Here is a 13099-nt window from a genome sequence, read left to right on the forward strand (position 1 = left end):
CAGCCATCTAGCCAGCCACCCATCCACTCAGCTGGTATGACTTTTACCCAACACCACGGTATAAGAAATGCCGTGTTTCTTTTTCTAAATCGAGTTAGAGCTCACTCCAAGCTTTTGCTTGTCAGGGTGATGAGAACTCAGTAACAATCCTAATTCTGGAGTTCCCCTCCAGAATTAGGAAAAATGAGGATGGGGTTGGTGGGTGCTTAATGATACTGAGGAAACAGGATGTGGCATTTCCCTTTCTTTCCATATAGTCATGGATTTCTAAACAGCAATCCATGAATGATTCCAATTAAACAACATAAAGAAACAAACACACACCACACATAGATGAAAGCCTGTAAGAAATGCAGCAAAGCACCAACAGTGGCTGTCTCTTGGAGGTGGGATTATGGTGATTTTAATTTTCTTCTTGACACCACTGGTTTTTTTCCCTGCATTTTCTACAGTGAACACATATCGCTTTATAGTCATTATAATGCAGTTTGTTATGAAGACCCCACGCCGCTTCCCCCCGCCCTTCCTTTTAGCTGAGCGTTTGCCCTGGGAACTCCGAGGACCATGGCAGCCGTGGGTGCGGAACGGGTTTAACATCAGAGATTAGTTCTTTTTTTTTTTTTTTTTTTTTCAAAATGAATTACTCTAGATTTATTTAGCAAGTCTTATTTTTGTAAACAAATATCGTTTAGGTGCATTTTATATCCATTTTCACACCTTCTTATCTTTTCCTCCTAAGCTGACAATTTAATCACAGTTTCCATATAGTTTTCTTTAACTATACATGAAGATTGGTAAAACTGCAAATGAGCATTACACAATTTGAATTCACAGAAAATATTCAAAATGGCCAATTCTGAAGAGGAGACCAAAATCCATTTTGGACCCATCCTCTCATTTTTTTAAATGTAAATTCATCATCACATTTTCCCACGTTTCTTGTACCCAGAAATTATGGACAGGAAATAGATAGAAGGCAGGAAAAGTCTTAGTCTTAGTTCCTAGGACTAAGAAGATGGATAAAATCCCACTGTACTTCTTTGGTCATCAAAGGAGTAAGAAGAATAACAGGTTCTCAAATGGTTATCAATCTCCCGTGATGCTAATAACGTTATCACATCAGAATAAAGGATTTAAGTGAACAGTTCAAGTTAAAAGGAAAAAAGAATCTTCATAGATAATCCTCTGGCATTACCTTTGCATTTATTTACCTGCGTTTTTTTGTTTGTTTTTAATGAACTAGAAGTATAATAAAAATAATCCAATTGAAAGCTGACATATGATCAAGCCAGAAATTGAATAAACAGATATTTTAAACAATAAACTTCAATTTCTTCTGTTACAGAGGAAAGAGATGATACATTTTCACCTTAAAGTCTTGGATTTCATTTCTTTTTCTAACTTTCACTTCATATTTTTGTAACTTTCATTAAAGAAATTGCTTTACATTTTCCCTTATAGAAAACAGATACACTACATTGAAATTAGCTTCATTAATGATCAGTTGAAATGAAACTAATGCTTGAACTTAAATCATGTGAATTAAATAGTATTTTAATTAAGAACAAATTTAAAAGCAATTCCCCTATTAAACAATGAAATAAGTTGTAACAAATATAGTAAGAGGAAATATTCTATCATTTTGATATGTGGCAGAACTACCCAAGAATATACTGATATTTCAAAAGTAAGGATAAGTCGTGAAGTTTTTATGGGCCATAAAAGTGGGAAATTTAAATGAACACCTATAAGATTATGCTCGAACTCCAATTCTCAAATGTCTAGATGAAAGATAGAGACACCAATCTGCCTAACTGTTCTAACACATAAATTGTCCTGACCAAATTTTTATGAAAAAAATGGGAATATTTTGTTTCCACTGTCAAACCTACCTTCTAGAAATATAATGTATAAATGTTAAATTAGGAGACACCTTAATAGGGAAGACCAAAACTAACAAAATCAACCCACAAAGCCCAAAAAGGTAAAAAACCAAATAGAGCACAATGTGATTGTTTTAAATCAGTGTTGGTTATGTTGCCCTCTTGCAAAATGACAGGCAAAATCATACTTGTTTTTACATTTGCATCCACATATATTACACTGAAAAGGATTTTCATACCCATGACATCCCATATGAATAGTGTAAAGAATATTGTCTGCAAAATACATGTCACAGTGCTGGCAGTGGTGCAGAAGCTGAGGATCCTGGACTGGCAGGGTGGGGGCTGGAGTGCTCGGCTGGCTATTTCCTAAGCTGGGGGTACTTGTGTGGGCACTTGGTTCACTGCTCGGACCTGCCACTGGACTGTAGTTCCTTTGACCATGTGATGGCCGAGGCTCGGGGCTTGTGGGAGAGGAGCCCTGAGGAATACTTGCTGACACAGCAGAAACTACTGCTTGGGCTGAGGGCTGCTGAATCATGAAAGGCTTTTCATCAGGGCAGGGAACTATATCAGGGGATGCAGGGTTTTGGTTTTCAGGTGGCAAACTGGACAACTGTCCCGCTAGAGTTGAGAGCTGATTTAAAGGGTTGTCAACCATGAGTTCTTGGGGGTCCCTTGGTAGGCCACCAGTTGGTGTGGTTTTCGTCATACTTTCAAAGGAGTCCGTCTGAATATTTGGGATTTCATGGGTAAAATCATTAAGGTAGTCTGGTTTCTGAACCACCATGGAAGGTGGACTCAAGTTGATTAGTGCTCGTCTGCTATACCCCAAATTGCTTGTTTTCTTCTGTAAAAACCCCCACATTTTCTTGCTGCTCAAAGAAGACCTAGTACCTTTGATTGGTACCATTTTATGCTTGCGTCTTCGATGATGGGACAGGTTACTTCGATCACTGCAGCGGAAGGAACATAATTCACATTTGTATGGTTTTTCTCCAGTATGGGAACGCATATGGGCTTCCAGATGACGCTCATAAGCAGATGCAAATGGACATAAGTGACATCTATGAGGTTTCTCACCTGTGTGGATTCTGATATGTTCGATAAGCCGGGCTGTCCCTTTGCTGGCATAGTTGCAGTACCGACATTTGAGCTTTCCATCAAAGGTCCGTTCAAACCCGTCTACTAACATTCCTGAGTTTTCATCCAGGGAAACTTCAACAGATGGGTGATCAAGTCCATTTTGATCACCATCTGTTCCAGCTCCCTGAAGACCCTCTGCTTCTTTGTCCCCACTAACTGATCCAGAAATCATGTTCACATGATGGGTCTGCTGAGTCAGATATTCCTGAAAATCTTTCACAAAGTCCAAAGGCTCTGGTTTCTTTTCACCCATCTTCACTTTTTTTTTCTTTTTAAAGTTTACAGTTTGTTATACCTAGAAAAAAAAGCTTTTCACCCAAATCAGCTCCTCCTTTTTCTTGCCACGCCAACATTGATGAAATGTAGAGTAATCGAAATTTACTCTGGAGACACACCACAGGACTCCAAAAGGCCATAGAGGGAATTTCAACTAAAATTGAAAAGCCATACAAAGGTCTCCTGGCAGCTGCACCGAGTACCCCCCACCGCCTTGTTCAACGCCGCAGCCGTCGCCACCGCCGCCGTCTTCGTCACCGTTACAGCCGCCGCCATGTTCGTTGTGTCTCCGACTCCTTTCCCGCCCCCCCCCCGCCTTCCAGAGATTAGTTCTTGGAATACCAACTGGAGGTGCTCCTTTTCCTGCCTCGCAGCTGCCTTTGCAGGGTTTGGGGAGGGTTTAGGTGGGGCAGGGAACCTGATGGTCTGGAGAGGAAGCAGTGGCCTTTATGGCCATCTCATAGCTTTTTTATTGGGATTCGGGGTTATTGTCGTTGTATTCCAGCAGGGAGGTCCAGGTAGCTGGGCTGGCTTGAACCTGCCCACCTGCAATGGTGTCTGGTTCCCCCAGTGACCGAGGGGGAGGCCGAGGTCCGGGGAGCCGTGGCACAGGGTGGGTGATACAGTGATCCCCTCCCAGGGGCTGGGCTCTGAGTGGTTGGTCCCGTCAGGGCCGTGGGCTGGGGGGTCACCCCCCAGGGGCAGCTGGAAGTGGGGTCAGCCCAGGGAAGGCAGGCACTGAACCCCTTGGGGCTGGAAGGGCCTCTGGGAGTTTCTTAGGTTGTTTCCAGGCACTTTGGAATTGGGGAGGGAAGGCTGGGATTTGGACATGACGATTCTTTCAGTTTGCATCCATTCAGCTGTTCATTTAACAAATATTTCATGAATGTCTTCTCTGAAAGTTCACTGAAAAACAAAATAGGTCCACTTCTTGATACACTCTGGGGCAGATGCCATTGGAGGGGGCTCTGCCGTTTCCTTCCCCCTGTCTGTCTTGTTCTTTGCTCTGTCTCCCATGACATGGGAGGAATACTAAATATTTGTGAAAAGGATGAAAAACTTGTTTCTTGCTAGGTTGGAGGAAGGAAATCCATCCCTAAAGGAATCTGAATGGAAGACTTTTCCTCCTCACTCTTAGAAATAATTCATCATTATCATCATCACCACAATCACTGTTGTAATAAGGATGAGCCTTATGCTCTCCAATGAACTTTCCTTTCACTCTCACAATTCATCTCGGCTACCTGTGAAAACCCGGCCCCTCCCACTGCTTCCGCCTGCACGGGGTCCGTGTACCAGCTTCAAATCCTGGCCCCAGCACTGGTCAGCCATGTGAGCTGGCTTGGGCAAGTCCCCTTACACCCTGAGCCCCAGTCTCCTCCTCTGTAAAATGGGGTTGATCTAAGAGAGATGCCCTCCTGGGACTGTTGTGAGGATTAAAGGAAGATGCCGGAAAAGCTCACAGCACAGAGCAGGTTCTAGCTTCCTCCCTGCTAGCCGGCATTTTGCTTGTGAGCCCCTTGACTTCATTGCCTTTCTCCTTTGCTGTGCACGGGCAGATGGTCCCCACTATGTGAGGATTTGCAGTCAGGGGTGCAGTCTCCATCTCCAAGGCTGCGGTGGGAGCTGACACCAGGGCCCAGGCAGGGAGCAGCGGAGGGAGCTCCAGGACTGACACTGCTTTCCAAAAGGCGATCTCTGCATCCAGCCAGGAGCCCAGTGCTGGGCCAGCCTGTGGCCAGGTTGGGGAGACGGTGATGTGGGAGCTGGGGTCTTCCCTCAGTCTGTAGAATGACACCTGCCATGTTTTGGTTGCCAGCAGTGTCCTGGCGTATTTCCCTGTCCTCACTTAAGTACTTGTGCTCATCTCACAGAGTCTTCTGCACCTTTGTGCTGATAAATGTTTAACAACAAGCTCTCCAGATACAGAATGGATGCACATACATATATACCCAAGTTTACTAGATTTTATTGGTGTGAGGAGGTGTAACAAACAATTCACGGGTACTAGTAAAATATACCATACTCTATTGAAAATTCTATAGAGCCAATCGACTTGCAGAATGCTTTCACTTGTTTTTGCTGGATTCTTGTATTAGCTGGTCTGTGGTTGCAATTCAACCCTGATTTGATAAAATTAGACCATGAATACATGCTTGATTACTTTTCGATTCAGCAAAGAAGTCGCTCCGGTCATCAGATAAACAATTGTAGTTCTGATGTGAACGGTGGTTGATATTTTCATTTATGTTAATGAATAGGATGAAAGTGAAACACTGAAGACATATGTCAATACTTCACTCAATTGTCAATGATATGAACCATTCCTTTCTGAATCAGATAATAGTTTTCAAATAAAAGGAAAATGTTTCCTCGATTTTTTTTTTGTGCTAGTCACAAGTAATGGCTACGGAAATGACACACTTTGAAGTTTAATTTGTATTATTCACATTTTCTCCATCATTTTCTTAAGTCTGGAATCTAGGCAATCAGTAAAGCAATAAATCAAGCTCAGCTTTGCAGCGTTTGCCGAGTTCTGTGGTGTAAATGTACTATGGCAGATTTCAAGCTGCCATCCTATCACTAAATGTGGAGTTGGGAAGATGTGCAGTAGCGTGCCGTTATATAGAATTTCCACCATGCAGATACGATGTACTTAAATAATTTCAAGAGCACAGGCATTAATATAGTATAGTAAAAGAATTAGGAATGGATGAGCTATGAGTATTTATTATCCTTGTTTAAATATAATTTTTTAATTGTAAGTTTATATAATTTAAATTTTAATAATGGCTGTGTTTAATAACTGGCTCACAAGATTCTTGAAAATCTAACAGTTGGCTCTTGTGAGCCAGCATGAGCCAGCTCTAGCACACTGCCAGGACTCTCCCCCATCTGACGGGCGCCTCAAGCTTGTTGGGTCTTTATCCATCTCTGGCCACAGTTCCTGCCGTGTTGTCAGCCACCTATAGACATGTGCTGCATGGAGGAGAGACTTGCATTTTAGTTACTTCTGTGTTCTGCCACCCACCGTCTGTAGGCTCCTGGACAGAAGCACCGTGCAATTGTCATCTTTGAGTCCTTGGCCCCCAGCATGTGCCCTGGCACATAGTAGGTGCTCAGTCAGTTAATGACTAAGTGTACGCTCCAGGGAGTACCTGAAATTCTTTGTCTGGGGAGCAGAAGTGTCCCACAACTGCTACAAATGGGGAGTCACAAAGGGTGGGAGTAATGAATTTCTGTTGACTATTTCTTCCCCACTATCTATTGCCTAGATTAGTTATCCATTGCAGCATAACAAATGACGGCCAGGCCATTTTCTGATCTCAGCTCGAATGAGAAATCTGTTTCCAAGCTCATTCAGGTTGCTGGCAAAATTCTTTTCCTTGTGGCTATATGACTAAAGGCCACAATGTTTGCTGGCTCTTGGTTGGAGGCTGCCCACGGTTCCTAGATGCTGCCTGCAGTTCCATTTCATGTGGGTTTCCTCAACATGACTGCTCACTTCATCAAGCCAGGAAGGAGGCTCTCACCTCAAGGAGGGCCAGTCCCCTTTCAGGGCATTCACCTGATTAAGCCAGGCCCACCCAGGATAACCTTTCTTTTGAGTAACTCAAAATTAAGTGATCTGGGACTCTAAATCAGCAGAATCCCTTCACCTTGCTATTGGGTAGAAGAAAGTCAGTAGCAGGAGGTGGAGATCATTAGAGGTCACCTTAGCATCTGTCTGCCAAACTGCTCCATATCGCTGCCCCCAACCCTGCCATGTAGTATAGCTTTAGCTACAGAGCCAAGTCAGCCAGTGATTGCATTCTCTCACCTTAGAAGAGTTTGCCTTCCCCTCGTTGAGATGGTAGACCTACATGATTTTGGTGTTTATCTGAGGCTGATGTTGGACACACGGGGGGACCAAGTAGTTCCCTTGGTGCCAAGATATCTGGTAAACCCAAATCTTTCCGTATTTCTGGGGCAGGCCCTGTGTGTCCCATGATGATAAGAGGCCTCAGGGAGAAGAGGAGACACCAAAAACAAATACCAGGGGCTTAGGAGTGAAGGTCACAGTGGCAGACAGACTCCTCCCCTCAATTTACCTGAGGTTGCCATGGTGATGAGAGGGGGCTGTGAAATGATGTCAGGGGTGGAGTGGGTTCAGTAACTTGGATGGACCTCATCTGAAACGCACTCCAATATCAGGAAAGCAGGTGACCATTATCAAAGTCACTTCCATGGGGCTCCCCAGAAGGCCTCAGGGGGTCAGTGGAATCATCCATGCTATTAGTTCAATTAGCTTGTATTTTCTCTAGCAAAGCCTCCAACTTTAAAGGGATCCAGACCTTGCAAAGGGGGTCCTGGAACCACTTACAGCTACAAGTTTAGGGAGTTTACCACTTCATCCAATGTTTCTACAGTAAATACTTATTGATTCCCAATTAGGCAGGTCTCATGGGAGGCATGAGTAATAGAGGAGAAAACAAGCTTACCCTCATGGAGTTTCCAATCTGGTAAGGGAGCCAACAAAAGAATTGCAAGGTGTGAAAAATGCTTTGAAGGAGACAAAAGGGGTGCTACTTTAGATGGCATAGTCAGAGGATGTATTCAAGATGAAGTGGCATTTAAGTTGAGACCTGGAAGATAAGACCACACCAGCCACTCCAAAAGGGAGCAGAGAGGTGGGGGAGAAGAAGATTCTAGGAAGAAGGAGCAGCACATGCCAAGTCCCACACTGGGGAAGTGCTTGGTGTGGCTAAAGTGTAGTGAGCAAGGGGGAGAGAAGTGCTAGGTGAGCAGGGGCCAGATAACGTAGGTATTTGGGGGAGACAGACTTGAGAGGATGTAAGTAGAGGCTGAAGCGAAGGTGGGTATCAAGAATGACCCCCAGATGTTCATTGAGCACCTGGAGGAGACAGGTACCAGGGAGGCTTTCCATCCCTCACTGCCCTGCAGCCTTCTTTTGGTACAAACTAGCCCTGATTTGTAGCATGGCTGATTTCCATGCTGTAAACACTGGCACCATGGCCAACTTCAAGCTATCAACCAGCTCACAGGAAACCTGAATAGTTAACCAACAGCTCTTGCGAGCTGATCAGAGCTGGCTCCAGCATACTAAACCACCACGGGGTCTCACCTCATTCCTCTCTTAGGCACGATTTGCCAGGATATGACTTTAAGTCCCTGGAGCTCCTTCTCTTCCCCCATCACCTCTATACCTCAGTTTTTCTGTATTTTCCCGCAGCCACCTCAGGTGGCAGTCACAAAGGAAAACACACCATCTCATTGCTAACTGCTCTCAAGAAGCTATTCCATGGGTTTAAAGAAAATTGTCTAATTATGTCTAAGAAGCACATTCCAGAAAAAGCTGATAAATTAGTGCAATTAATTGGTCTTTATAAAGCACTTAGGAAAGCTTGCCGATCATAAGAAGCCTTATGCTAGAGAGCCCATCTAACTAAACTTGTTGTGAATGGAGAGCCCAGGAATAAGCAGAGCCTCCGAGCCCAGCTCTCTTGAATCCACTTGGAAGATGCTCTTTTAGAACCTCAGCCTCAATGAGTTTCAAATCAGATCAGTTTCTCTTTAGATTTTCCTGTTCTCATGAGGACAGCCCTATTTTCCTGGTCTCTCTCACTGAAGACCTTGCAGGCAGCTTGGACCCAGCCTTCTGTCTTGTTCCCCACATTCACACCAACAGACAAGTCCTATACATTCCGCATTGAAGTGTCTCATACATCTTTTTAATTTTGTGATCATCGCCACTCTCAGTACTTGGATTCTCCAGCATCTCACCTTGTCTAGCTCTCCTAACCCCTTCTCTTAGATGCAGCAGTCCACACTGCCTATGTGGCTGGCGGGGCCTGGCGGGGCCTGGTGAGGACACTTCCCACCTGTCCTCCAGCCTCATCTCATGCCCTGCCCCTCGTGCTTGTGCTCCAGGTAGGAGGTATTCAGTTCCTCCAGCTTGCCATGCTCTTGCTCACCTTTTCTGTGCAAAATACTCTTTCCTGCTGGATTAGTCAGGATCAGTTAGGTTAAGTGTTGATAACAAATTAGTCACTGAACTTCAGTGCTCGACACAATAAAAGTTTATATTTAATTCCTGTGAGTTCCAATGAAGTCACTGCTGCAGAGGAAGAGAGGATGGAGATGACACTTGGCTCTTAACTGACAGTCTGGAAGTGCCATATGTCACTTCTCTCACTGTCCATTGGCCAGAATTGGTCACATGGCTCCAACATTACTGCAAGAGAGGCTGGGTAATTTAGAGGAGCACGTGGAACGCTTGTGAGCACCGACACTCTGATGCCACACCATTCTCCTTTTCTGACCCATCCTTTCGGTCTCCATGAGAAGTCACTTCCTCTGGGAAGCCCTCCCTGGTTCCCCAGCGCACCTTCTTCTATGGTTGCTTCTCTGGGTGCCCTATGCAGACTCTCACCCTGGCAGGCATTCCCCGGAAAGGTCTGGCCAGCTGCTGCCTCACTTGGCATGAGCTCTGCGGAGGCAGGGACCAGGTCTGTCTCTTGCTCGGTGCTGCCCTCCCCTCCGGGCTCAGCACAGGGCCTGCACTGCAGCAGAGCTTGGGAGGCCTCCCGGAGCAGATGTCCCTGGCACTGGAGCTGTCTAGAATCTGGACCTGCTCTGTGGTCCTTATACCTATGCCTCTTCACTCAGTTGCTCTGGGTTTTAAGGCTTTTTGTGCATAGTACGGTTGGTGGATAAGCCCTTGGACATTTTTTTCAGACAGCACCAGATCTCATTTGAAGCTTTAGTATTTATTTGTAATGGAGCCATAGGCAAATTACTTCACTGCTTTGTGCTCCAGTTACCTCATCTTCCAGATGGATTCCATTGTATCTATTTAATTGTGGGGATTCAATGAAACATGCCTTTAAAGCACACTGTTATTATTACAGAGCATGGCAAATACCATACTTCATTGATTCTCAGACGAACTTTTTTTCATGTTAACATATCTGAAAATTGGGATGACTCTTATAATTGTTGTTAAGAAAGCACTGGGTCATTGTTTAATTAGAGGCTTGTGTTCTTTCTTGGTGGTCCGTGAACTAATGGTGTGTCTTAGATTCCAGGACATTTGAGAATTAATAATTGATAATTATTAACTATTATTTTTGCCTCTTAGAATGACCTCCACTTCTGGTTAATTTTCATCTGCCAACACTTCTCCCATTCCTCCAAGTCTTTTAAAACGAGTGTGAGAATTCAAGACCACGATGCCTTTCCCATCACTACCTTATCGTGGGACAGATGTCAAATTTACCCGTCTCCTCATCCAAGAGACCTCCCTCCTCTTCTCATATGCTCATCATCACTCCTTCTTTTGAATTCTCTCTACTGTAGCACTAATCAGCATCCACCTTCTTAAAAACTAACTTGCTAAAAATCGATATCTATTTTTGACACTGACAATGTGCTAGGCACTATGCTAAGCCCTTTGCATGTGCTATCTCACTGAATCCCTACAACCTATGAGAAAGGAACGATTTCTAAGATGAACAAACTGAGGCACAGAGAGGTTCAGAACACAGAAAAAGACACACAGCCAGTGAGTGGCGGAGCGGGGATGTGCCTGGGCTCTCTCTGATGGGAGCCCTCACCGCACAACCCCTCATATATGCCTGATTCATCTCTGGGTCACCCAGAGCCCATAACACAGCAACATCCATGCAGCTCCTGCTCAAAACATTTGATTTGCCAGTGCTTGGAAGAGGCCACGTCGACAGACACTGAGCACTGTTCTCTACTGTGAGCAGTGTGAATGTTCAGCTCATGTTCTCATATCAAATACCAGATTAGATTCTTTGACTTTTGCTCTGAAGAGAAAGGTTCCATTGTTTTATTCCCAGCATCTGCTCTTTCCAAAGCCGTCCTGTTCAAATGCTCCCTCTGTTACCTTTCAAATAAGCTCCCACTCACACCTCATATACAATCTCATCATAGACCAGCGGCTCCCATTCTGAGCAGCCTATCCAGCTGTTTCAGCTGTGTCCCCATGACAGCAGCTGGTACTGTTGGATGGCTGCCCAATAGCACAATAGAGGAAGAGTACACTTAGTTTCCAAAAACTCTTAAATGTACCATTCTGTCTCCCCACCCTGATATATGCCTGCTGCTGTCTCTGACAGCCAGACTGTTGCAGACCCAGGGCTGTTGAAGTGGGAAAATCGGCCCCAGCCCGTGAGCAGGGAGTGGGCATTTACAGAGCTGGGGATGATGTTGAAAGCCATGATTCCAGATTGTTTCCTTGGGTGGCAAGGGCGCGATGTGGGAGTGATGCATGCGTACTAAAAATGGCTTCCAATGCCAAGTCTAAAAGGGGTTCCTGTGCACCTCAAATGAAGAAGCCTACTCCTCTGCATGGGTTTGGTTAAGCACCTAGATGAGGTCTTGGGAAAGGAGGGAAACGGAGAGAATGAGCATTTAGATTGCCTTTGCCTATAATGGTGGGAGCGAGGTGGGGAAGGGCCCCAAGGCCACCGTCTCAGGACAGCAGGTGAAGATGGGTCCGGTGCTCTGGGTGACACATCCTGAAACAGACTGTGGGATTTCACCTGGGCCTCCACTGGCTAAGGACCCAGGCCCAGGCAAAGGCACTATCGTACCCACCTCCTCCCTCTCTTCCTTCCTTTCCCTTGCTTGCATCTTGCTGTTCCCTAGTCATTTCTTCAGGATCTTTCTGCCGGGAAGAGATGGCTGTGGCAGACCCTGTCTGTTTGGAGCAGTTTGTGGGTTTAACTTTGGCTGAGGCCTCCTGCTGCAGACCCAGTCTCATGAGCCCTTCACAGTCTAGGGCTCAAGGGGAAACATGGCTCTGCCAGGTTCCAGCAGAGAGAATTCTCGATGCTGCTGGGGATTGGGAGAGAATGAGATGGGGCCCTGCAAACTCGGACATTCTACTTATCAACCTGTTTTTAAACCCACCCAGGGATGTCCTTCCCATCAGACAACAACAGAGGTGTTTCCTAAGTTTCCTTTCCTGCTGGATGCTACCTTTGACTACTCTGACTTGTCTCTGACACCTGACACCCTTCCCCTCTTCTATCAAGGTAGATTCTGTGGTTGACATCCCAGTTGTCAGAGCTTTTGTCATACAGTCTGGAGAAAAGATCTAGAGATGGGCTGGAGAAGAGAGGGAGAAGAACTTGGCTGGAGAGGCCTAGCTGAAATATGATATAAAGGGTAGGTGTGTGGGTGGAGGAGGGAGAGGAGAAAAAAGAAAAATGCCCTTGCGTTTAGGGGTGGAGGGAGTTGGAGAGGTGTTGTCCAGAGAGGCTGCTGCTGGGTGTGAGAAAATTGGGGAGAAGAGGTGAAAGTACTTGAGGGATATTAATTGGCTCCCCTTTAGCGTTTCCTGAGAAACCCAAGTAAAAATTGGAATTCTTTTAAGAGTTTCTCATATGGGCAGGAAATGTTTGTTTGTTTGTTTGTTTTTAACTTTTTTATTTTGAAATACTTTAAAACTTACAGGACATTTACAAAAATAATACAAACCCCATACAGAGAACTCCAACATAACCCTACCTACCAACCCCTGATACCCAGATCCACCAATTTTAACATTTTGCCACATTTGCTGTATCATTCTATCATCTATCTATCTATCTATCATCTATGTGTCTATCTATCATCCATCTATCCATCCATTCATCTTTCTATTAATCCATTTTTTGAACCCTTGAGTGTAAGTTGTATACATCCTATTCCTTGAACACTTAATACTGCCAAGTACAATTCCTAAGAACAAGGATATTTACTTATGTAACTACCTTGAGAGC

General features: G+C 44.9%; 1 protein-coding gene across 1 annotated transcript; it reads right to left on the reverse strand.

The window, feature by feature from the left end:
• Positions 1-1547: 1547 nt before the first annotated feature.
• Positions 1548-3485, reverse strand: LOC119528949 (zinc finger protein Pegasus-like). Its single transcript, XM_037829119.1, has one exon. The coding sequence runs from the start codon at positions 3280-3282 to the stop codon at positions 2023-2025; it is 1260 nt and encodes a 419-aa protein (XP_037685047.1). The 5' UTR covers positions 3283-3485; the 3' UTR covers positions 1548-2022.
• Between the last annotated feature and the right edge of the window lie 9614 nt (positions 3486-13099).

Source organism: Choloepus didactylus, chromosome 1 (assembly GCF_015220235.1).
Source record: "Choloepus didactylus isolate mChoDid1 chromosome 1, mChoDid1.pri, whole genome shotgun sequence".
Classification (NCBI taxonomy): domain Eukaryota; kingdom Metazoa; phylum Chordata; class Mammalia; order Pilosa; family Megalonychidae; genus Choloepus; species Choloepus didactylus.

Bases quoted from the DNA above. Each gene is read 5' to 3' on its own strand.
- LOC119528949 (XM_037829119.1), bottom strand. From the start codon at position 3,282: ATGGGTGAAAAGAAACCAGAGCCTTTGGACTTTGTGAAAGATTTTCAG.